Below are 26697 nucleotides of genomic sequence, written 5' to 3' on the forward strand. Positions count from 1 at the left end.
TTTATTTCAATACCTGGAAAGGTACTGGAACAAATTATTAATCAATCAGTTTGTAAGCACTTAGCGGATAAAAGGGTAATAAGGAATAGCCAGCATGAATTTGTCAAGAACAAATCATACAAAACCAACCTAATTTCCTTCTTTGACAGCATTACTGGCCTAGTGGTTAGGAAGGAAGCAGTAGACTAGATGTATCTTGATTTTAGTGAGGCTTTTGACACAGTCCCACATGACATTCTCATAAGCAAACTAGGGAAATGAGGTCTAGATGAAATCTCTGTAAGGTGGGTGCACAACTAGTTGAAATACCATAATCAAATAGTTATTGATGTTTTGCTGTCAAATGGAGAGGCATCTAGTGGGGTCCCGTACTACTCAATATTTTCATTAATGACTTGGCTAATGGAGTGGAGAATGTGGTTATAAAATTTGCAGATAACATCAAGCTAGGAGCAGTTGCAAGCACTTTGGAGGACACGATTAGAATTCGAAATGACCTTGACAAAGTGGAGAACTGATCTGAATTCAGCACGATGATATTCAGTAAAGCCAAGTGCAGAGTACTTCACTTTGGAAGGAAAAATCGGCAGCACAACTACAAAATGGGGTTTAGTTGGCTAGGCAGTAGCACTGTTCATAGAATCATAGAATATCAGGGTTGGAAGGGACCTCAGGAGGTCATCTAGTCCAACCCCCTGCTCAAAGCAGGACCAATCCCCAATTTTTGCCCCAGATCCATAAATGACCCCCTCAAGGATTGAACTCACAACCCTGGGTTTAGCAGGCCAATGCTCAAATCACTGAGCTATCCCTCCCTGTTGAAGAGGATCTGGGGGTTCTAATGGATCACAAACTGAATATGAATCAGCATGATGCAGTTGGGAAAAAGGCTAATATTCTGGGGTGTATTAACAGGAGTGTTGTATGTAATACGAGGTAACTGTCTGGCTCTACTCAACACTGGTGAGGCCTCAACTGGTGTACTGTGTCCAGTCCTGGGCACCACACTTTAAAAAAGATGTGGACAAATTGGAGAGAGTCGAGAGGAGAGCAGTACAGATGGTAGAAGGTTTATAAAACCTCACCTCTGAGGAAAGGTTAAAGAAACTAGGTATGTTTAGTCTTGAGAAAAGAAGACTGAGGGAGGGACCCTGATAACAGCCTTTCATATATGTGAAGACTTATCAAGAGCTTGGTGGTCATTTGTTCTCCATGCCCACTGAAGGTATCAAGAAGTAACGGGCTTAATCTGCAGCAAGGGAGATTTAGGTTCGATGGTATGAAAACTTCCTAACGATGAGGGTTGTTAAGTGCTGGAACAGGCTTCTAAGGGATGTTGTGGAGCTCCCATCATGGGATGTTTTTAAGAACAGGTTGGGCAAACACCTGTCCGGAACAGTGTAGAGTTACATAGTCCTGCCTTCATGCAGGAGGCTGGTCTCGATGATCTTTGGAGGTGCCTTCCAGCCTTACGTTTTTACATTCTAAATTGGGCACCTGGAAAGGGAGGTACTTAAAAATCTTGAAGATGTAAGTCCCTATTTTTACCTTTGCAGAAATCTGTTTCTTTAAGTACTTTTATCCCCGTTGTACAGATGGGGAGTTGAGGCACAGAGAGGCCTGGCCCAGGATCACACAGGAAGTCTGTGATGGAGCAGGGCATTGAACATAGGTCTCCCAAGTTCCAGACTAATGCACTAACCCTTGTATTCTCCTTCTTCTCTACCTCTCTGCTGGGAGGACCGAGATTATATGTGGTGGTAGTTAAATTTTATTCTAGGTGTATTAGGAAGAAGGTTGCTGTTACCAAAATACAGTAAAAAAATCTTTCTCTGACAGCCATAGGTTAATAACATCATCCTGGCCACAATCCTGGGAGATCCTAGGTTTTGATCATGGGGCTAATGCATCCATGAGGAATGTTACTCATGGGTGTAGTATTGCTCTGAAGGGCCTAATCTAGTCTCAGATGAAGGCGATAGGAGTCCTTCCACTGGCTGAGTAGGCTATGGATTAGGCTCTCGGTTTTGTATTGTTCTGTGACTTTTGAGTTGCATCCATCTTCTTATGGTGTATATGAGTGACAAGATCCCAGAGAGCACTGATGAGGAATTGCTTAGCGGTTAGGGTTCAGGAAGGTCAGGTATGGCTGGTGTGTCTCTCTTCACCTTCAGGCCAAGCAGGGTCTCTCAGCCCCGGTGGGAACATGGTGATGAAAAAGTTTAATGTCCTCTGTCTGTATCCTTTCATAGACTGCAGATGTCCTCACAGCCACTCTCCAAAGCAGTAAACTAGAAAGGACCATTAGGCATGCAGTAACTCTCCACAGTTAGTCTATTGCTAAGAAATTAAGACTGTATTGGAATGTTTTGCTCTCCTTTGCTGGTCAGAATTCCTCATGCTGATCTTCTCCAAGAGTAAAGTAACGTCACAAGACTTGTATCCTCGTCTGTTTGTTTGAAAAATCAACCCTTGAGACATAGCTATTATCTCACTCTTTCAGACAACCAGCTGAGTTCTGTTGAAACCAGATTTTCTGGCAGTGGATATGACAGTCAGCTCTGCCTGTTGCCATACAGACAAATCTTTACATATTGAGAAATAAATGTTTCCAAGTGGCGTGCTGAGAGTTTCACCATGTGACTTTCCTTTGATGTTTGTGGTGCTAATTCCACACGTCTCTCTACAAAGCACTTTGAAAAATCCCCCTCTAGTTTTTAATACTTACCTTATGGGGAAACTCAGAATAATGACTTTGAATATTCAGTTCCATAGGATTCTTTGCATAAGGGATTGCACAGCTTTCCGCTCTAATATGCAGCTTCTTTGACTTTCTCAGCTGTGATGTATCTATAGAAATCCAGTGGACAGGAGCACCCTGGCAATGCTAGTACTATTTTCATAAGACTGCTAAGAGATGAATTTCCAAAGTACTTTGTTCATACGGCATTTTGGTTAATCTGTGCCAGGGCTTCCTGGAGTGTCCCCGGCCCCATTCAGGGCTCTGGGCTTCAGCTGCAGGTCGGGCTGTGTGTGGGGGGGGTAGGGGGGCGGCGGCTTCAGTCCCACTGCGGGGGGCTTGAGGCTTCAGCCCCTCAGTGGTGCCCCAGGGCTCCTGTGGGCTTGAAAATATTTACTGGCTCTGCTCTGGATGGCTCCAGCTGAATTTAAGCCCTGATCTGTGCCAAACTCCTAGGGTCTACCATTGACTCAACTGTGCCACTCTGGGAATATCACCTATCTTCTTTGGTCCTCTCTTTCTTCATCTGTAAAATACTTGCCTACTTAACAGGTGCTTTGTGAGAAGTAGTGAGTGAGGATTAAAAGAGCAATATAGTGCTTAATATCACTATGATTCTATGATTCTATGTATTGTTTCCTGTTTGGCCTGATCTGTTCTCCAGTATTTGGTGCCTTGCAGGCTTGTTTCCATTAGGATGAGAAATTGTGAGATGAGTCAGGTCTATTCTTGAAGTCATCTTGTTTGTGGACATTTCTTGTAAATAAAGTCCTGTTACCCTGAACACAGCAGCAGGTGATGTCCTTTGGAATGCCCAAGTCAGCTGCTCCAAAGACCTCTGTGCCCAAGAAGACCTGTCCATCGTCTTCCTCTCAGGATCACACTTCTCCTGTAAACCAAGATGTTAGCACCCATGTTTGCAAAACAGGGCAACCCCTCCACAAGGGTTAGCACTGACATGTCATGAGGTCTAGTGCCACAGCCCCTCGCTGTTTTCACAACATGAAGGGCCTTATTTGCTCTTTCTGTTGGGCCGGAGAAAGTAGTCGGCATGTCCGTTGGCCTTAATGAAGGGATTATCCTTGGCTCCAAGACTCCTCTCATGGTCGCCATTAGCACCTTTTGGTATAAGTATTAGAAGTAGTAGGGGTGTTTTGCATTGAAGCTCTTCTAACGGCCAAGGACAGACTCTTTTAGGGTACCGAAATGGGTTACTCTATGAAAAGCGTCCCCTTATCATGCTTAAATTGGTTAATTAAGGGCTGTGTCTTCCAGCCTCTGTGTAGAATATAACTAAATGCCGTGTGTGTAGTAGCAGTTTATTCTTGCACTGCTGAAGCCAGTAGGAATTTTGCCATTGACTGCAGTGGGAGCAGGTTCATCTCACAAGTACATACGTTTTTAGTCCCACATTCACCAAGGTGTTTAGGTGCTTTCCATAGTCCACAGACCCACATGCTTTGATATAAACTGGATAGCTCTGTGTGTGTGTTTTGTTGTTGTCATCCTCCCCACCTGGTGCAAAACAATGAGTGGGGCAGTGACACAGTTGAATAACAGCAAATTTCTTTATTTCATATGTTCTGTTTGAGACATTTATTTCTAGTGGAGAGCTCTGTGGGCAGCCAATTTTGTGCCTGAGTTTAAAAAAAAAAGAATCCTTACAAGGTAGTTAACAACTCATCTTTTTGCATAGGGTCCTGTGGTGACAGACAATGGGAATTTCATATTGGACTGGAAGTTTGACAAGGTCCACAAGTGGAACGAAGTGAACACAGCTATAAAAATGATACCAGGTAATCTCTCAGATTAAAAAATCCCTGAGTTCCTGAGGTCTGGTCTACATTGGAAATAAGGCATCAGGGGTTAACAGTGAAAGTAATGAACCATTGGAACAATTTACCAAGGGTCACGGTGGACTCTCCATCACTGACAATTTTGAAATCAAGATTGGGTGTTTATTTTTGTTTGTTCGTTCGTTTGTTTTTTTAAAGATCTGTTCTAGGAATTACTTTGGGGAAGTTCTTTGGCAAGTGTAATGCAGGAGGTCAGACGAGATGACTACAATGGTCCCTTCCAGCCTTCGAATCTATGAGTCCATGAAGTTATACTGGTATAACTCTTTTGGTTAGGGATGGTATAATTTGCTTCCTGAACTGGAATAAGTTATCCTGGCATAAGCGTACGTATCCTGGTGTAAAACTGTGTATAACCTGGATGGGATTTTGTCACTTTAACTATCCCAATATAGTTAAAACAGCAAAACTTTCTAGTCCAGATGAGTCCTAAGATCCTAATTCAGTGAGATACATAAACCCTTATCTAAATTTTAAGCATGGAAATACCATGGTGCTACTCGCATGCTTAAAGTTAGCAAATGCTTGAGTATTTTGAGTGGTCAGATGTCAATTACATTAGTGTCCATCGATGCCATTGACTTTACACCACTGTGACTTCATTAGGAGAACTAGATCGTAATCTTTTTCAAGTGCTCTTTGTGCTGCTTCAGGTAGGAGCTCCTCATCGCAGCGTTGATGGACTCTGGGGGTGGGATTTTTCAAAAGCATCGAAGCCCCATTGAGAGATGGGGTGACTTGTGCCCCTAAGTGGGCTTCTCTGCATGCATGCAGTAGGGCTCTAACTTCGCCAGGGTCGTTCCAGTGGTCCAATCCCCCTAGGGTAGAAGCAGTTCATACCAGTGTAAAGGTGCTTGTACCAGCGTAGCTATTCCCATGCAGAAGGGAATAAGCTGTGCCAGTGTAAGAGTCTCCATGCTGGGGGCTGCACTGGTAAAACTATTGGTAAAAGAATCTCATCCCAACCGACACAGTTATACAGATACAAAATCTATGTAGACCCGATCACTTTTAGGTGCTTTTAAAAAAAAATCTCACCCTTATTTTTATAAAGGTTTACAGTGGCCAAGAAGTTACAAGTGGGGCTGTCATGTGTAGGGTACGTCTGCATAGCAGCTGGGGAGTGTGATTGCCAGGTCTGGTAGACATACACACGCTAGTTTGGGAAACGTGGCCCTGTGGCCGTGGCGGTATGGGCTAGCTGCCAGGGTACGATCCCATCTAAGATCATAGGTACACACTCCGGCATCTCATCTGAGTCGCCGCTGTGCTGCCGGAGCCACAGTCCTTCTCTTAGCGTATGTCTGTTCTACCCGCTGGATCGGCAGGCAGCGGTCGGTCCAGCGGGGGTGGATTTATCGCGTCTAGTCGAGACGCGATAAATCGACCCTCAAGCGCTCTCCCGTCGACTCCTGTACTCCACTGCCACGAGAGGCCCTGGCGGAGTCCACTGGGGAGCGGCAGCAGTCGACTCACCGCAGTGAAGATGCTGCGGTGAATTGGTCTAAGTACGTCGACTTCAGCTACGTTATTCACATAGCCAGAGTTGCGTAACTCAGATTGATTCCCTGCCCCGGTGTAGACCAGGCCTTAGTGCGCTAGCTCGATCAAAGCTAGCCCCTGCACATCTGCATGAGCTGGGAATTCCACTTCCCATCTACAGTGCAGACATGGCCACAGAGCTTCGGGCAGTGATTTAATTTTGGGAAGAGAATTTTTTTTTTTTTTTTAACCTTTGTATAGCTCAAAAAGGGGTTAGTCAGATGAGCTTTTGTTGGTCAAATAAAATAAAACAGAAAACTTGTATATTTCAACTCCCAGTAAGAAGGTCGCCTGCTTTTACCTCTGACTTAAATTACACCTTATTTAAAAAAAAAAAAAAGGTGATCTCTGTAGTTCTGAGATCATCCACCAGGTGGCAGCATTGTTTCATTCATCTTTTCAGAACAAACTTTGTCTGAGATGGTACACAAGTAATTTAAACTCGATTCTGCAGCCCTACTCTTTATGTGTGTCATATTTGTGAGGAAACGTGCTGTGCAGAGATGCTAGCCCTCCCTAATTTTCCATAATCTTCCCGGTTTTACATGTAATTACAAAATTCGTAATTCAGGCTTAAATCAACTAATTTTGCAAGTACGCACGTATTTCATAGAATAGAATATCAGGGTTGGAAGTGACCTCAGGAGATCATCTAGTCCAACCCCCTGCTCAAAGCAGGACCAATCCCCAATTTCGTGTGTGCGCGCGTGCATACGGGTCACTCACCACCACTGAGGTCCGAGGAGCACAGTGAACAGTGCCGCCGTGGCTGGGGGAGCTCTTCACCACCTTGTGGCACATACGCAAACTGCGCAGTGAGGCTCTGATAGGAGGCGAGCCATGTTGAAGGGGTTGGGGTCTGCTGGGTTCACTGCCCAAGCCACAGGCTGCTCTTGCTCTTGCTGCCCCCTTGCTCTTGCTGCCCCAGGTGGGCCCTGCTGGACAACGCTAATGCGCGCTGAGTAACGAGTGCGCTCCAGCAGGGTCTGCCCGGGGCAGTTAGAGCATAACACACAGCCTGTGTCTTGGGCGGTGAATCCAGCAGTGCCCCAAGCCCCACTGACCATCACTGCGGCTTATCTCCTGTCACACCATCACTGCGCAGTCTTGGGGAGAGGAGAATCCAGAGGGGCAGGAGGACACAACAGAGGAAGAGAGCAGGAGCGTGACAGAGGAGGAAGATCATCTTGGGAAGAAGGTTCAGGCCCAGAACTGGCCAAGGTAACTAAGAGCCCTAAGCGGCATAGGAGGGCAACTTTCCTTGGTCCAGACCTTCCCTTCTCCCTCTTCGGGGGTGGGATCAAGGGTGCAATGAGGGGTGGTGCAGGGCATCCAGGCCTCTCCCTTTGCCATAGACTGGGGGGTGGAGGGAGAGGTCCTGTTTACTCTCACATGTGCAGAAGCGCATCTAAAATGCAGCCCAAGTGGTCAAGGTGCTATCCCCAAGCCCCTGTCTGTATTTGGCTTCACACCTTTGGCATTTGCTGATGATCCAAGCAACGTCACTGATTTTTTCCATAAACATTCCTAAAAGTCTCAGAGCAAAGTTGGCAGCTCTGCACAGGAGTAAGGACAACTGAGCATCAGGTTGGCCAAAAAACCGGCCCTTACGGATTAAAACCTCTCAGCAGAGTTTATATTTTATTTAAAAGAAAATACTAAGTACGCTTGGGTGCAATTCTTCATCATATGGGTGTTTTCTCCACGTTAAACAGTGTCCACAGTCTTGCAGTGTGTTGTGCATGGGCCAGTGTAACAACCTGCCTGCTGGCCCTGTATTGTAGCCTTGGGGCCTTACCCAGGAAGCGTGTGGTAATGAAATGGGGTATTCTGGAAGAGGTATGAGGTTACTCGGATCCTAATTGATGTTTGCTGTTGAAACCCTTAATGGCAACAAAATCATGGTGTCTTGCATTTCGTAACCCTTTTTCTTCCCAAAGCAAAATTAAATGGTGTACAAATTACGGCATCACTTCCACAGGCCACTGAATGGAGCCCGCTCTAGAGGAAGGTGTGTCAGCTGTTGTACATAGCATTGCTGGGTGCTGTTAAACAATGTAAGGCAGGAGATGAAAAGGGCGCTACAGGGGAATTTCTATTGTGGATTACTGGCATTTGGTCACGGTGTCAGTGTTAACACTTCTCCAGCCGAATGCATCTGACTTCCAGTGCCGCAAGTGAACATGACTCTGTTCAGAGACCATTTAAATACATGCCGCTCATTTCATTTCATGTCGGGATGAGCACAGCAGTGTCGTTCGGGAACAGGAGTCTGGAGGCCTGTTGTAACAAATACAGCTTTCGCTATTTTGCTGCATAATGCAACTGGTCGCCAGGTGATTTTTTTTTCAGATACTTTTCCATATTTAGTGCCAGAAGAGACCATTAAATCATCTAGTCTGATTTCTTGCATACCACAGGCCAGGGAATTTCATCTAGCTCCTCCTGTATTGTGCCCAGTAACTTGCCTATTAAATCTTGGTCATATAGTTTAAACCCTGTGTACCACTCTGCACAATTTTCTCTATTGTGATTTCCTCCCTAAAGCCCTGATTCAGCAGGGTACTTAGCATGGCTCTAACTTTAAGGGTACGAGCAGTCCTGTTGCCGTCAGTGATCTTACTCACGCTAAAAGTGAGGCTAGTGCTTACGTACTTTGCTGACTCAGGGCCTATGGACATATCTACATCAGAGGTGGTGGTGGTAAGAATCCTTGGTTGCTGCTGGTGGACTCAGTAGCAGTTCTGTTGAGGGAGGGGGGGATCTCTGTAAAGGGGCCACTCACTGGTTTATTTTTCGTGCTCTGAACCATTATAAATGATCTGATCTCACCCCTCCTAAGAGTCTCACACCTTGTTGTGGCAGCCTTGTGGGGAAAACCCCAGGCGCCCCTTCCTCCTGAAGTAATTGGCTCTGGGGCATAAGAACGGCCATACTGGGTCAGACCAAAGGTCCATCTAGCCCAGTATTCTGTCTTCTGACAGTGGCTAATGCCAGGTGCCCCAGAGGGAATGAACAGTGATCATGAACAATTCCCTGTCTCCCATTCCCAGCTTCTGGCAAACAGAGGCTAGGGACACCATCCCTGCCCATCCTGGCTAATAGCCATTGATGGACCTATCCTCCATGAATTTATCTAGTTCTTTTTTGAACCTTGTTATGGTCTTGGCCTTCACAACATCCTCTGGCAATCCACAGGTTGACTATGTGTTGTGTGAAGAAATACTTCCTTTTGTTTGTTTTAAATCTGCTGCCTATTAATTTCATTTGGTGGCCCCTAGTTCTTGTGTTTCTGAGAAGCAGTAAACACTTCCTTATTTACTTTCTCCACACGAGTCATGATTTTGTAGACCTCTATCATATCCCCCCTTTAGTTGTCTTTTTTCCAAGCTTAAAAGTGCCAATCTTATTAATCTCGCCGCATATGGAAGCTGTTCCATACCCCTAATCACTTTTGTTGTCCTTTTCTGAACCTTTTCCAATTCCAGTATATTCCAGGTGAGTTTGGCCATTTGCTGCTCCATAGATGGTGTGAGACCCAGGCTAGCACTGGATTATGAAAGCATCAGGGGCCACCTGCTAGTGCAAAAACCTGCCTCTGCTGTGAGGCCTGGAGCAGAAAGCGATGAGGAAACCTGGCCCCTCTGAGTGTTTGCAGGAATCACAGTCTGAGGGCCTAATCCTTCATCTCCTTGTGATTACGCCTGTCGTACCAAAGTGGCTTTTTGCTAATCTGGTTCCTAGCCCAGCTTTGCGTGGAGGAGCTCCACATTGTAACATCTGACCCAGCCCTGCAGTCTGCCCAAACCACTGCAGCTTAAATAGCCTCCCTGTACTGCTTGGACTTTGTGTGATGTCCTTCCTCCATCTCCCGGCCTCCAAGAATATCTCCATTGGCTTCTCCTCTTCTGCCTTAAGCATAAGACTGTTGTCCTTGCTTCAGTGCCCTGCACTACTCTGCCACCTTATATTTCTGTCCCCCCCCCACTTCCCTTTGTAGTCTTGTCTCACTCTCACCTTCCTGCCTCTTCCGATGTTCCCCTGCACCTAGAACTCCCTGGCAAAACGGGGGAGCCACCTCCTTAAAGCTAAGCCATAGGTGGATCTTACCCCACCTTAATGAAAAGCCCTGCCCTGCTCCGCGAGCCTCCCCTTCTCATCCAGGGTACTGGAATCGTTCTGTTCTGATCCTGCGAGGTGCAGGGCACCCTTAGTTTCGCCGCCGGGGAATCTCGTAGGATTGGATTTTGGACTGGAAAGCACCAGGTGGCAGGGGCAGTGTCAGCGCAGTCAGCATGAAAGATCTGGAAGTGAATTATACCCCTGTATCTGCTCCCTGTAACTTGCTGTACATGGATCAACTGTATTGTTTTATTACAGTTAAAAATAATGGGTGAAATCCTGCGCCCCTTGACGTCCCTGGCAAAACTCTCATTGAGTCCAGCGGGGATAGGATGCCACCCGGTGTCTTGACGTTCACCATTCCACTGTGTCTGAATATATTTTTCTGTGCTGGCTTCCAGCAGCCAGTTGATATCAGCCTTGAGCCCCAGGCAGCCATGCTAGTAAAATGAATCTAAATTAACTGGTGAAAGTTGCCATGTGTCACTTTCTAGAGTTGCACAGCAGGGACCTGCCGGTTTCACGTGCAGCTCGTGAAAACCCTGTGCCATTTGTCTCTGTTGTGACAGTGAGTCCTTTATTTTCTGTTCTGAAACGTGCCCCGCTGCAAAGAGGGTGGTCGCTTGTAAGGTAGAAGAGGAAAAGAAACAGAGCCATCAAGACGTGCATTCTCATCCAAAGCTCCCACTGATAGTACTGCTGCCACGCTTGTCCTCCCTTCCCTTGTATATCTCACTCCTGCTGTTATGTGTAAGCTTGGTGTGTGTTTGTGCAATGCTTGCTTCCGGCCATGGTGCTTACTGACTGCTGTGGGGCTACTTGCTTAGCCCCCCCAATCCTTCTGAAGGCCACAGAGCTGGATTCCTGCACGGAGACCCACTGGCTTTAGCGGGGCTCTCCATGGGTGCAGATGTCCTCTTGCATTGAGCTGGTTGCAAAGTCAGGGTGTTAGCAAGCACTTCACTCTGTGTTCTCTTCATACCCATAAGAACGATCATTCCAGATCAGCTCAATGGTCTATCTAGTCCAGCGTCCCTCCTTAACAGTGGCCAGTACCGCTGCTCCAGCGGGTGGTATAAGAAATCCTGTAGTGGGGAATTCTGGGATAATCTGCCTATAGGGAAACTTTTCTTAACCCTTTCTTCCCCCCCATCAAATCCTAGGTTGGCTTATGTCCGGAAGCATAAATGTCATAAGCTTGTCAGGACAGAGACTGATTTTGTAAAGCCATAGTGGACTTTGAAGCCCAGGTCCTCAAATGTATTTAGATGCCTAAGTCCTTTTGAAATCAATTGGAGTTAGATGCCTAAATACCTTCTGAGCGTCTGGCCTGAATGCCTGATCAGTAATACAGTCCCTAATTCTAGAGGATTAGAGCAGCCGGGGTAAGCCTGGCAGATAAGAGATGGTTTGAGCCCTAACCTGTGTGTGAATGTTCTCTTCCCAGGAGTGGTGGAGACAGGTCTCTTCATCAACATGGCCGACGTGGTTTACTTTGGCATGGAAGATGGTTCTGTCAGCGCCCGTGAGAAACTGGCCCTCTGACACAGTCCAGCCACACGATGCTCCCTGCCTTCCAAACAGCGGTCGTAATGGTGCCAACCTGACACATTGCCTTAACGAGCGGCTGGTCAGTCGCAGAGGTTGGGGCAGAAGGTCTTTCGGGATCCGCTGACGTGCTACTGAATGTCTTTTTTAAAAACTATATTCTCTATTTTTTATTGTTCAGGAACGCGTGTCATTTTTTTAAAAAAAAAGTCACTTGAATAGAAGTTGCTTTTAACATTTTTATTTTGTTTTATAAGAAGCATTTACCAAAAAAGGACACATCTTACAGAACTTGAACCCTCTGGTTGCTCTGACAGCGTCTTGTTGGGGGGAGAAAGGTGATCACAATGTATTATTTTTATTTAGTTTGCTGGGAGGAAAAATTAAAGATGCAGCATGTAAAACCAGGGCATATCCAGTTGGGACCTGCTGATGCCTTATTGGAACCTTTTGGTTCTGTATTTTCTCCCCTTTGGTTTTTTTACATCATGGTTTTTAATAGTACAGAATGCCTAGTTATTCTGCATGGGTAAAATTTACCCACTGTGCAGAGGGTCAGGACAGAAGTGTTGCATGGGCTTTTTCTGGCCCTTTGCACAGGAGTGAATTTCATCCTTTGGGCCAAACGCTGCTCTGTTAAACCAGTGTCAATCCACAGTAACTCCCATCAAGGTTAATTTCAATAAGTGAAGTTACTCCAGATTGACATCCTTGTAAACAAGAGCAGAATTGGGGCCTGGATCAAGTTTACAGAAGTGTATTGGAGAAGCTTTCAACAATGTCTAGTACCTTAGCGGCAAATCATTCGGTTAGGAATGAAGACAATTTATCACACCTCACAGCTGGGTTGATTCATGGGAGGATAGATCGGAAAGCAAAGGAATATTGAGTCTTCCTGCCTGGACTGGATACAAATGTAGCAAGAGGACAAGGCAATCATCTGAAGTATCCTATTCCTCCTATAGGTGCTTTGCATGTTACAGTGTCAAAAACGTGAGTCATCACTTTGTATGTTATGGGCACTGAAATAAAGAGCTGTAATGCCAGGTTTTTGACTGTTCTGATTCTCTTTTACGATGAAATATTTAATACCTGATGGGACAGAACCTCAGTTGGTGTAAATCATCTTCACTAGAGCTATGACTCTTTCCACTTGCCGAGGATCTGCCCCGATTTGGGTAGCTTAAGGCCTTATGTGGGATTTAAATGGGGCTTAGGCTTTGTGCCGGCTCTCTGTACAAGGGTGAATTTCACCCACACTGAATGCACCAGTTCACATTTGATTTCCTCTTTGATCTTATCAAAATATTTTGTTTTGCTGTCACCCAAGTGTCTGAACAACACCTGTTAAACTGCAGCACTTGCATGCAAATTCTATGAAACTGAGTGAGAATTTGCATCTGTGTCTAAAAACGGCACGTGTGAGTAAGATGTTATTCCCTTTTTGCAAAAAAGGTTATTTTGGTTATCTGAAACCTCCTTCTCCCTGCAGACGTGTCCTGTCAGGTCTAAAACTGCCCCATAGTTTTATACCAAGATGGCCTGCGATAGAGCATTTCCAATAGAGTGATTATGATGGAACATTGTGGTAAGAAACAGTTTGTAAGATACTATCACAGCAGCCTAGACTAGCAACATGGAGCCAGAGAGACGTTGTTTCAGATTGATCGAGTGAAATTTTCAGACTCTTCATCCCTTTATTTTCTATAACATCATAGTAGAATGAACAATAAAGCAAAACTAATTTAAATCCCAAACAGGATTCTGTCTTGTTGCACACTGTGCTTTCCAAAAAGAGGCGTTTTTTTGGGCAGGGAGGGACAATTCCTGTTTTCTGCATATTTTGATTTCCCTAAAACAAATGGCCATGTCACCAAAATAAATCATTGGGCCCTCGTATTTCACCGTGAGCTTGATCAATGAGTCCAGTGGGAGGATGCAGTAGCAGGCATCATGTGCTTGTTCACCCTCACATTTATTATAATATCTGGATGTTTTCTTTTTATGTGTGGGGAGGGAGGGGAGCAGGTGGTGGAAGCAAGTGTAATAACACTTTATTATAATTATATAGCACATTACAACTGAGGATGTCCTCCGCCTGACCCTGTGTGCACGGTTACTGTCTGGGTGTGGAATAAGCCATGATACCGCATATCTCATTACCAGCAGGCCTACTGGATTAAGGAGACAATGTTACAGACATAACTCTGACTCCCCTTGCTGTGGTCAGGTAACTGGCTGTATTCAGTGTTTCTTGTGTTTACCGTCTCTGTGCTGTAGTAATGGGGTTTGTTTTAGTTTACACACTTGGACACTTTCTATGGATGGAGCTCAAAATGCAGAGCCACCTATTCCCAGACTGTAAATGAATGAGACACTACTAGGGATTTGCCAGAGAAAGGCAGAGCAGTGGTCCACCACATCCAGTAAATAACCCCCCTGACACTTCATAGATTTAAAACAGATCAGTGATACTTCAGACCTCAGCTGTTTCCTTCCCATGCATCTGGGCCTCTCACTTCCCAAGCACTAAGCACCGTCAGCTTTCATTGAAGTCCCCATTACTACACGATATTTAAACACATACCTAACTTTCATTACATGATTCCTCCCAGTGCCTTCCATGGGACTTGTCATGTGCTGGAATTCAGGAGCAGTCTCAAGTATCCTGCTGAACTGGGGCTGGTATGAGTGGGTGTTGAGAGCTTGTAGGGTTGAAGTCCTTGGGTACTTGCACAATGCTCTCCATGGCGGTGGAAAAGTCTCCCTGGCTCCCACAGCAATCCTTTGACACCCTAAAATTTTGAGATTCAATTGTTCCTATCAGTGTACGCATAGTGATATGAGCTCAGTGACCGTGCAGCTGTTGTTAAAATTATCCAGCCCTTTTTAAAATTGGACTCTGACCTCTTGCAGCAATGGAATCCACAGGGTCTGAAGGACTTCCTTTTTATGTACTAGCTTATAAATGTGCTGGCTGTTATCTTTTGAGTGAGCATTCCTTGTTCAAACAAGGGAACAGCAAGTGTGCAATTAACTAAGAAGAATTCTTCCTTAAAAAGTCCAACAGCACTAGCCAAAACATTCCAGAACTCTTTAAACTATACACTGCCGAGTAGGGGATAGACTAAGGAAAACAGGGAGCTGCCTCCCTTGCCATTCTCCTCAGGCTAGAAGGTCTATAGATCAGGCCATTGTAACAGAGGAAATTCAAGCTGTGATACTGAGTCTCTAGAAAGTTTTCTGGAGAGGGGGCTTTCTAGCCAAGTTCTAGAAGCCCTTTGAAGAAGGCCTGATATGATAGGTAGCTTGTGAGTCAGGGGAGTCTGCAGAACATATTGCTCTTTCTTGAGAAGAGTCCTAATATCCAAAATGTCTAACACGTTCTTCTGCGTAGGAAGGTTCATGGGTCCTTTCTAGTTTTGTTCTGTCATTGGAGCTGCAAACAGGCTGTAGATCAGTGCAATGGATCTGTGGCACCTTCCTGCAGAAGAAAGGAAATTTTGGGCTAAGCACAGATATCTTTCTCCCTTCCCTTTTCTTTTTCTTTTTTTTGTGGGGGATAACTTGTCTGTCCCTCATAAAGGGACCCGAGCAGTGCATGCTCGGGCTCTGCTCAGACAGATGGGAGATCTGGTCTGGCTCAGACGGCACACAGGTGAAAATGGATACGCTCTGCATCTGGGTTTAACCTGCTTGGTCAGTACAGTTTTCAGAGAAAAGCATCACCACATGCCTGCTGCTGTTTGTATTTAACCACCCTGCATGGCCACGCTGACACTACTATCCAGAAAATATAAAGCACAGTCGCCTTAGTAGGAGTTAGACCTAACCCAGCTGCCCATGCCTTGAGGTTCTGGGTTTGTGAGAAGCTTCAGCTGTTCGCAAGGAAGGATGGTCCAGGGTTAGGATGCCAGCTTGGGATTCTGGTGGGCTGGGTTCAATTCCCAGTTCTGCTGCAGATGTTCCTGTGTGACCTTAGGCAAGTCATAACTTCTCTGCCTCAGTTCTCCACCCTAATATGGGGACAATGGCACCTCATAAGCATGTGGTGAGGATAGATTTGTTAAGGATTGGGAGGTGCTCAGATGCTAGGACCCTGGGGGCCATGTACGTACCACAGATCAAGTGATCTTTGTAGTTCAGTTCAGAATCTTCACACAACTTGTCGGGGACACCAGAAGGTCTCCCCACTCCCTTCCCTTTTGCTGGCTGTCAGGCAGTCACTAGTTTAACTGGGAGGCGAAGGCTGCTGGGGCCTTTGATGCTTCAACCAAGTGCCCCTCCTAAATGACATCTTGAAGAGTCACTGTTGCATGACTGAACTTCCCTCCCTTGGAAACTGAGCTCATTGCCCCCTGTCCCATCCCACTCACAGACGTTCTCCCCTTGTTGTTCTCCTGGCAGCTCTGGGCCGAGCTCATACTCTCTTCCAGTGGGTGTGGGAAGGGGATGTGTGGTGTGGCTCCTCCAGGTGGCCTTTTGCTTAGAATTGTGGATTACTATTGCTGCTCAGAACCTGGCTTCAAAAGTTGGACTATATAGAAAAGCTCCAATCAACACTGGGATGAAATCTGGGTAAACTGTCCAAGCAGGAGACTGTGCGAGCCTTGCTATAAATACCCATGGGAAGAGACAGAGAGCTATGTTCCAGGGTGTTTTACCTTGTGTCTCACCAGGGCAGGAGAGCTAATCCTGATCTGAAATGCTCTGTGTCCTGACCATTATTAATGTCTTTAGACAGTCTTCTCTCCTATCCCTTTTGATATTTCTGTGCAAGCATTCAGGGGCAGGTGCCCTGTCTACCTTCACCTCTGGTAAAGAGGAGGGATCAGATGGTGTATATTATGTTTTTTATAGTGTTTTTTAAATTTTAATTTTATTAAACAGAGATGGGTTTGTTCCCACTGAGCCAGAAAGCAGCACCTTTGGCCCGGGGCCCAAAAGTCTAAGTATGCCGAATTCTGCTCTCATTAAGCTTGGCGTAAATTCAGAGCTGATTTCAATGGAGTTACTCTGGTTTTGAACCCTTGTAACCACGATCAGAATTTGTTTCCATGAATCCATTAGCAGCTCCCTTTTAACTGCCGCCTGTTTTTGCAGAGGCCAGCAGGGGGTGCTCCAAAATAGCATAACTTGGTCACTAGAGTCTGCACATGCAGCCCCCACCCATGCAGCCCCCACCAGCTCATAGTCTGGGAATTCATGGGTTGATTCTTCATGGCAGACCCCTCACTGCAGTGGTGTTGCTGGGCCACCCTGAAAGGGCTTCTCTTCCGTTACTGACCTCATCCTGCTTCTCAACTTCATACGTGTCTAAGGGGAAGGAGGGAAAAGCAGCTGAGAGTCCAACACGTGTATGTTGTTACTGAAAAGCAACGTATGTGTGAAATCAAAACCAGCAGCTGGAAAGAATCTGTTCTTTATACTTCCTTCTCCATAGTAGTGACGAAGTTGTTAACTCCAATGCAGAGTGACTCAGATTTTATTGCATCAGAAAGGATACAATTTTGCCATGTTTTAGAGAAAGGTGATTTAACTACATTGATCCAAGTGAAGCCAGCAAAGAGGAACAGGCTCCAACTCTTTATATGAGTATTTATAACCCCTTGTAACGTCCGTCCCAATTTACTATGGCGAACACTCTGATTACAGGATATACCTTTCAGAGGCATTACTCTCTTCAGCAAAGCACACCATAGCTACACTTCAAGTAGGAGCATATACTACAAATATTTCTATTTGCCATTATCTCAGGAGGTTTTGTCCATAATTTACCATGTGCCATCCACCCCAATAGTCTTCTCTCAGTGGCTTTGGGACTTGATTTCACTTCTCTGGATTAGTATCCTTGGTTCTTGGTGTTTCGTAACATCTTCTGATCATAACAGCCTGGCCAGTTTGGGTTACGTTGTCTTTCTTTAGAAGGGAACTCTTCAAAACACCTTCAGAAATGGTGCTTCTGTTTCTGTTCCACTGTCCCCCATTACAGCATGGAGGTAAGTCCCTGGACACACTCTTAGAAGGATGGTATTCTGAAGAACTGGAAGGAAAAGCCCAGCTAAATAATGGAGTAGAGTATTGTGGGGTTTTTGTTTGTTTTTGTTAGTATGTAGGGTTTTCTAATATGGCGCACAGAGTGCAGCGTTCAGAATTTTCTAGTCCATTAGGTTCCTGTTACTGGACATTTACCACAGTGAGCAATGATCATCCGCCACCTGCACATAAACTCCTGGGTAGCTTTTTTTTTTTAAAAAAATCTTGCCCATAACATAATGGGTAATTCAGGTGATTAACACTGAATTGCAGATTGACTTTATTTTGGCATAAACGTAAACATTTCAAGAAAGGTCAATAATTGCACTGAAATGAACAAGCAGGAACAATAAAATAAAATCCCTCTCTCTTAACCCAATAAAATAAAGTCAGGAAATTACTTTCAATAAAATAAATGAAAAATTCATTAATAAGCCAAATGTTCACATTAATAAATTAAATTATTTAATTTAAATTAAGTAAAGTAAAATAGATAATTCCTCGAGCTCCTATTCTAAAGTGTGTGTGTGTGTGTATATATATCTATCTATCTATTTTACCATAGCTTTCGTATTCTTTTCATTATAGCACTCATTTTATGATCTGATAGCACTTCTGAGAAATTTGGCATAAAAAGAGATGAAAGTAACTTAACTGCAGAGCTGATCCATAACCTGTATATTAGGTAATTTAGTGTAATCAGAATAATCAGAAGAAAATCAGCACAACTTAATTACATAGTGAAAAAAACATCTTGACTAGAGAAATCAGCTGGAATGAGAATTATGTCTTGAAAACACAGGCTCTGATTCAACTTCTGTTGTCCTCAGTGAAAGCCTTTCCGTGGACTTTAATGGAATTGGAATCAGGCCCATGTGGACGGTCAAATTGTGCTCTCAGTAACCACCTGTATAAATCTGGAGGCACAATGGACTCCAACGGGAGTCAAGGATGAAGTCACGGGACTTGCTTCAGATTTGCACCAGTTGAAACTGAGAGCAGGATTTGACCCCAGCATTTTCTTTACAAGAGTTTGCGAAGGATCGTACATTGTAGAATTGTCAGTGATTCTGAGGAAAAACAAAGAAATCCTCCTTTTTCTAGGTGACTTTTCCCAAATGTTATTTAGCAAGCATCCTTCTAGGGCTTCTCGAGTCTTGTGTTTTACCCACTCTATCTGTACTAAAAGAATCTACATTTGAACTGTAGAATAAAAGAAGAATCTACACTTGAGGCTGAATAGAGTGATTTGTCTTGCATAGCAGAATAGCTCACATCTGGTGATCTAGTATTTCACTGAGACTCAGTGTATGGGGTAATCTGTTATAGCCCATGGACTCTTACAAATATTACCCTTAGTGTGGACTCTTGTATGCTTTTATATTTAAAACAAATCAGATTAAAAATGAATTTGTGCTGGTATTTAATTGTCACTATTGTGTGCATAAAACTACCAAATCTATTATACATCTTCTCATAGGGCCTGACCCAAAGCCCACAGAAGTTAATGAGATTTCCATTGACTTCAATGGGCTTTGGATCAGGCCTGTATCTCATTAATGTGTCAAGATCAAACAGTTAATAAGTGACCACTGCTTTATTATAAAACTTCACTGGTAACTTCTTACAGACATCTTGACTCCTATAATGGGTTATCTCCCAACACAACATTTTAATTAAATTAATGTAAAACGCTGGAGATCTTTCTGTCAGACTGCCTTTATAATAATATCAGCTCTAAAATGAATTAATTAGGAAATGTTTAATTTGCTTGCAATTCAAGCGACATTTTTCTTCATATCCGTGCAAGTACAAGCACAGGCATCTCTCAAACTTCCTTAATTTATACTTATAACCACGCTTAAACGTTTTCAGAACATCAAAGTAAATGAAATGAACAAACCGTCGTACTGATCAGTGACTCACCGGGTCATTTTTGTTGTAAGAAATCAGGTTAAATTACTATTTTTTATGTGTAAAACCCAACCCTTCACAAAAATGTTTTCTTTCTAGAGATGTTGCATATAGAAATACAGCTGAATCCCCATCTCTTCATTTCACACCGAGCTCCTCACTTACAAAATTACAAGATGATGATTCATATAAATTATGGAATTCCGTATGTGACCTAAAGCAAAATGATTAGTAATTTTGGGTATGCACCCAAGACACTGTAAAGAGACTGGGTTTACGGGGGGTGCTCAGCACTTTTGTGAAAATCTGGCCCTTTTAAAGTGTTTCATCTTGGGCCCTCCACAATGAGGCACCGTAACTCTGAAGTCACTTCTGACAATCTCGACCTGATAGCACATTAACTAGTACAGTATTTAATCAGGATCTGATCCTACCAGATACTGAGCACCTTCAACTCACAGTGAAGTCAGTAGGCATGGAAGGCACTCAGCACCTTACAGAAATGAGCCTTTAATGACGATAGTATGAAGTAGCAGCTAATATCGTTGATTGACTTTAAAAGAGTAATTATCTAAGCACTCTTGCACTTTAATATCTGGACTAGTTTTTGGTATTGCACCAGGAATTCTGTTTAGTCACTAAATATGAAGCTTACATAATTCCAGATAATTCTGGGTTTAAACACTGCTAACGGTGTTAATATGTATTTGAATTAATTTGCTCAATATTGTGCAAAAATATCACTATAGCTAAACTGTGTTTATTAGTCAGAGATGCCCTTTTTAATGTAGCTGTGAACTTAAAACTTCCTATTGCGATGAAATCTTCCAGTGCTAAACTATCCTTTAAAAAAATCAAACCAAATCAAATATTTGCTAAGATCAAAACATCTTTATGCTTATGAACATATATTGCAAATGTTTTCTAATAATCTCTAAACAAGACCATAAGAGAGTCCTCAGAATATATAGGTTTCAGAGTAGCATCCGTGTTAGTCTGTATTCGCAAAAAGAAAAGGAGGACTTGTGGCACCTTAGAGACTAACCAATCTGTTAGTCCGTAAGGTGCCACAAGTCCTCCTTTTCTTTTTAGAAAATATAAATCACGAATGAAACTCTAATTCTCCTCATTTTCAAAGCCTGACACTAAGTTCTAGCAGCATGTAACTGATTTACTTTTGACAGCATCACTTTGTAACCAGTTACTTGTAACCTGTACATTTCAATCCCACTTTAAAGCATTTGGCTGTGAGAGATTCATTTTCGAAGCCTTTCTGTCTATTTAGGCAGCATAATTTTCAAACAGATTACATGCCAGTTACCTTTCTCACCATCTTAATTCCCTGGTGCAGATAGGCTGTGGTGCTCTTTCCCCTAATTCTTATGTAAGCTGCCTTTTTCTCAGATGCTTGGGACACAACATTTTGATTTTCTTTTTGTATTTTCCTGTGTAGTTTTAATGAGAATTGTATCATCTCAACAAAGAGGCTAAAACACAATAGCTAACTTTTAATCATTCAAATTCTTTACAACACTGAATAATTTTGGGCTGTTTTAACTCTACAGACTAACATTCCTCTCCCAACCCTCCAGATCGATAATAGATGTTGATATCTACAGGGGATCTGCATCATCCACATTTCAGTGTTGGCAGCCACAATCAGATAAATAATATTACTTAAAATTTATTTTTTGTAGAAGCACAGAGCACCCCATTGCAGCTCTCAGAGTTCCCTTCTCAGAAACTCTGCTTTGTTCTTCATTCTTTAATTCCTGGTTGTGTGGTAGCAAAAGCGTTGAGAGCTATAAAGCTGAATTTCCTTATTACAGTAAATGCCTCATTTTAATAACAGACACGTCCCATTACAAATAAAACACGTCTAAGAAGAGTAGGCTAAACTCTGATCTTGGCATGGAATCTTATGAAGAAATCTGTGTAGAGGGATATACACTGATGAACATTCCAGGTTTATTGATCTAAAGAACAAGAATGTTGGTTCCAAATCTCAAAATGAACATACAATTAAAATCAATTTCATAGCCAATGAAAAAAGACTGAAGGACAGTCAAACTATTCTGGGCTCTCTTATACGTACAGCGTCTGAGTAGATTCAAGGTTAACTTTATGCAGGATAAGAGGCTATCCAAAACTGTCTTTAGTTTTATGTTCATTTAAAAGACTCGTACTCATGAAATAGATTAATAGATACTAAGGTCAGAAGGGATCATTATGATCATCTAGTCTGACCTCCTGCACAACGCAGGCCAAAGAATCTCACCCACCCACTCCTGCGAAAAACCTCTCACCTGAAAGTCAGTCAATTAAAACTAGCTGATTCATGGCAGTGATCACATTGTTTCTTTTGATGCTATTCTGTTAACGTACGATCAGCTTTTAATGTAACACTCAGAGCCGAGCAGCTATTTGGCTTTCATTTTTGATTGATTTTTTTTCTCCTTTCATATTATTATTCATTACTAAGACTGTGAAATACATCCCAATTAATGTCGGGGATTAAGAGACTGTCAGATTCCCATTGACTTTAATGGGCTTTCGCTCAGTCCCTAAATTCTTTGATATGCTGTACTTTTTGTTATGACGATGTACTATCAATGTACCAACATATTATTCAGCTGTATTATTGTAGCACTCAACACCCCCAGTCATGGACCAGGACCCCATTGTGGTAGGCGCTGTACAAAAAATGATCCAGGTAATAGAAAGCAAATCTTTGACAGATTCATAGATTTTAAGTCCAGAAGGATCTATTAGATCACGGGTTCTCTACCTTTTTCTTTCTGAGGCCCCCCACCCCCCCAACATGCTATATTGTGCCACCTGTGCCCCAATAACTGGTTTTCTGCATATAAAAGTGAGGGCCAGCGTTAGGGGTTAGCAAGCAGGGCAATTGCCTGGGGCCCCACACCACAGGTCCCCACCCTGCGAAGCTACATTGCTCAGGCTTCAGCTTCAGCCCCGAGTGATCGGGCTCAGGGCCCCGAGCCTCAGCCCCATGCGGTGAGGCTTTGACTTTCTGCCCTGGGCCCCAGCGAGTCTAACACTGACCATGCTTGGAGGACCCCCTGAAACCTGCTCGCGGCCTCCCAGGGGCCCCCCGGACTCCTAGTTGAGAACCACTGTATTAGATCATCTAGTCTGACCTTCTGTACATCACAGGCCATAGAATTCCACCCATTTCCCCGTGTATGGAATTGTGCTATCCTATGCACAACTGAGATATTAAGCTGATACGATACACTAATAAATTGTCTTTCTCTCTGTGGCTGGTGGGAAGCTGCTTCTTCTAAACCTAAACTGCCTCTTTTGGGGTGAAGCTTGCTGGTACAGTGAGCAATGGGTTGACAGCTGCATGCATGACCTTTGTGGGGTGATGCAATTAAACTTTAAGCCTTGTGAAACTGCAGGGTCTCATCTATGTTTAGAATGCATCTCGTTCTTGCATCATGCTGTAGATCTTCCAGCAGCACTAAGAGTAAACCCCCTGTAATAAACAGACAACGTGTTCATTTTTAAAATTAAGTTCAAAGTTCCACGGCACACAATTTGTATTCCACATTGGTTGTTTAGCTTCCTGTCTCTTAATTCTGCCTATTTCCATAGCAGTGCCTTGGGAACCACATCTGATAAAGCCATAGGTCAATGGCAGAACATTGTAGCTAACTCCTCTTTACTCCATGTTGTGCAAAGGTCTTGATCTTGTTTTCTTTGCTGCAAGATCCACTTACATTTGACCATTGTCACTTGCAATCTTATCCTGTGGTGGCATGTGTGCATCGCAGTTACACTGTGGGGTCATGGGATTTCCTGAAAACTTCTCTCTCCTTGCTTGGGAGCTCAAGCAATACACACATTTATAATTGTCAGGGTTTTGCCATCTACACTGAATGTTTTTGCCAAGACTCTACATTTTCTGTGTGTTTATCGGTATGCAGAACTCTATCCATGTGCTTCTAAAGCACTCAATCTCTCTGGTATCTAAGCATTAACCGGGCTATTATGCTTACAGTACGGAGTCTGTGTATGGAGGCTGCCTGACAGTTTGATCTTGAACAAGTCATTTGGGCCAACTTTTTCATATGTGTGTGGTGACAGTGAGGCACCTAAATCCATTTGAAAGCAACTGAATAAATGCTCTGGTTTCCAGGGGTGCTGAGGATGGACCCACTGAGAAGGGCTGAGGGCTCAGCACTTTTGAAAAGGAGGAGTTATATGCCTACTTTTAGGCATCCATGTTTGAAATTTGAGCCTTGCCCTCTATATCTATCTGCCTGCTAGCAAAATGCATACAATTACACTTGTGAGTGAGGCTTCATTAACTGGTTGAACAGCACTTTGAGATCCTCAAATTAAGGGGACAATCAAAGAGGAAATTCTTGTTCTTTTGAAAAAAGAAAAGGAGGACTAGTAGCACCTCAGAGACTAACCAATTTATTTGAGCATAAGCTTTCGTGAGCTACAGCTCACTTCATCGGATGCATTCAGTGGAAAATACCATGAAGTGAGCTGTAGCTCACGAAAGCTTATGCTCAAATAAATTGGTTAGTCTCTGAGGTGCTACTAGTCCTCCTTTTCTTTTTGCGAATACAGGCTAACACGGCTGCTACTCTGAAACTTGTTCTTTGGATTATTTCACAGACTGGATTTGATCAGCTAACGGCCATTGTGAACCATAAACAGGTGGGACTGGTTTGACTCCATAGTCCCATGTACTAAGGCTGAGCTCTTTGTACAGAGCTGCCTGTGTAGAATGTGGGAGTCAACAGCTTGCACCTTAGGCGCAGTAATTTCCCACTCTCTGCTGTGTGCTTTACGGGGATGTCTGGGGTAGGAGGGTCTCTGGCAGTGCATTTCCATAAGACCTGTGCCACTATCCTGCTGGAAGGTGGTGTAGGGGGCCACGGAGTCAGTCTGGGTGTTGCAAATTCTTATTGCACATGGCCCTATGTCTCTTGTGGATTGCCCCCTCCCCTTCTCCAATGTACTGACCTGGGGAGAAATCTGTGTAACGCTGTGTGTGGTTCAATGTGAGAAAACCTTGTTCTCTGAGGCAGGAGACACACCTGTTAGACTCCAGAGCTTAAAGTATTGTTGGTGGATGGAGGGGGTTGGCTAGACAATAAATATTACTATGATTAAATGTTTCTAATTTATTTTCATAAGGCTGGTTTCACATCTCAGTGCAATGGGACCGTTCCCTGCATTTGTTTGCCTGCCTGCATGGAAATCCCTTTTACCTCTGTCTAAAAACTGTATCTACTGCTAATAGGAGCTGGGAATCTAACGTTATCCATTTTTCAATACCATGCCAGATTGTACTGCAGCAGTTGCAAATGCTATGGTGAAACTGTGGGGATTTCAGTCTTTGTGGCCTATGCCTGGGGCAGGCTGCTTTTTGCAGGCTACTTTTGCAGTGACTGGGCAGATTTTCCAGTTTGGTTCTTGAAAGAGTATAAACAATGGAGGACAGGGAATGCATGATTGCTGCTGGAATGGTAGGATGCTATGTGGCTGCATGATTTTAAATCTTCCTCTTGTGGGATAGACACGACACCAAGTGTCAAACTGTGGTTGTCTCGGGGAACGAATGGGGATCTAGTTGACGCGGTTGCGAGGCCTTTCGACTACACTTTTTTAACAGGCCTTTTTTATCAGCTGAAAAAAGTCAGAGACTGCAACACATTTCTGCAACAGTGAAGAATGGCCAGATAGACCCTGGTGAAGTTTCTCCCCAGCAGGGGCTGGAGCTCGCGTTTCAGAGTCTAATCCATGAATGCAAACACTCATTGATCCCGGGTAGACATCAGGTCTTTGGAATAGTCTTAATCACCTGCTTTGAGCAGGGGGTTGGACTAGATGGCCTCCTGAGGTCCCTTCCAACCCTGTGGACATCAAGAAACCAGATCGTGATGATTGGGAGAATGGGTAGACAGCAATGGAGTGTGCCTTGCACCTGGAAAAGAATGTGAACCAGTCACTCCTTGATCTGCACAAGCTGGCAACTGACAAGAATGACCCTCATTTGTGTGACTCCTGTGATTCTCTGATTGGAAATAACATGAGTTAGTGTCCACAACAGCTACTAGGATTGACTGTGAATGAATCGTGGATTTATGTACATAGCTCCAAACATTCCTTGCCTAGGAAGCCTACCTCTGCAGTGCAGAGCAAAGACTAACTAATTTTATCCTTTAGCCCCACAATGGGTCCAGTGGGGAAACAAGACCGTGATCAGATTCTGATCTCACTTACATCCATGTACATTCAGCGTAACTCAACTGAAGCCAATGATGTATCTCTGTCAGTGTGAGAGGAGAATCTTATTCCCCTGTCTTTGAGACACGTGACAGAAGAAGCCAGAGTTTGGTCATGTTGTTTGCCAAGAATTAGGGTATTTCAGGAATCTCAGTATCTGTATGCTATGCTTGGAGCAGGATACTGATCACTTTAGTAGGGAGTAGGCAGAGTTTCCAATTTGGTTCAGGAGTATAAATGATGGATTACAGTAAATGCATATTTGCTGCAGAAATATTGAGATGTACGAGTATGATATGTTCGTAATCTGAGATCTGAATGAACAAAAGAAAATGAATTGGGAAACATTTAATAATCACTACTGGTATTTGGCAAACTGGAGACGTAACTGAGATCAGAACTTCATTCATACACGTTTACAGCTGTTGAGTAACTGATTTTTAAATAGGTATGTAGAGAGCCACATTCTGATTTCAGTTACACTGGTGTGTGTATACCTGAAGTGACTCTACTCAGTTTAATAGTATTATTCTGGAATGACTCCAGTACAGCTGAGAGTGGAATTTAGCTCATATTACTTGTGTCTCATGTTAGACAATCTATGTGAAAGCCAAGCAATAGTGTCAGTGTAAAAGATGTTTTAAAAATCTATCCTGGTTTTAAATG

At 43.7% G+C, this 26697-nt stretch overlaps 1 protein-coding gene across 1 annotated transcript in view; it reads left to right on the forward strand.

Annotated features, from left to right (window-relative positions):
- Nucleotides 1–12666, forward strand: part of RPIA (ribose 5-phosphate isomerase A) — a 32772-nt gene extending 20106 nt beyond the window's left edge. The window contains exons 8-9 of the mRNA XM_074950176.1: nucleotides 4437–4536; nucleotides 11708–12666. Of these exons, the coding sequence (XP_074806277.1) occupies nucleotides 4437–4536; nucleotides 11708–11805 (198 nt within the window). The 3' untranslated portion in view covers nucleotides 11806–12666. The remainder of the gene's footprint in view (nucleotides 1–4436; nucleotides 4537–11707) is intronic.
- The last annotated feature ends 14031 nt before the right edge of the window (nucleotides 12667–26697 follow it).

Source organism: Natator depressus, chromosome 4, assembly GCF_965152275.1.
Source record: "Natator depressus isolate rNatDep1 chromosome 4, rNatDep2.hap1, whole genome shotgun sequence".
NCBI lineage: Eukaryota > Metazoa > Chordata > Testudines > Cheloniidae > Natator > Natator depressus.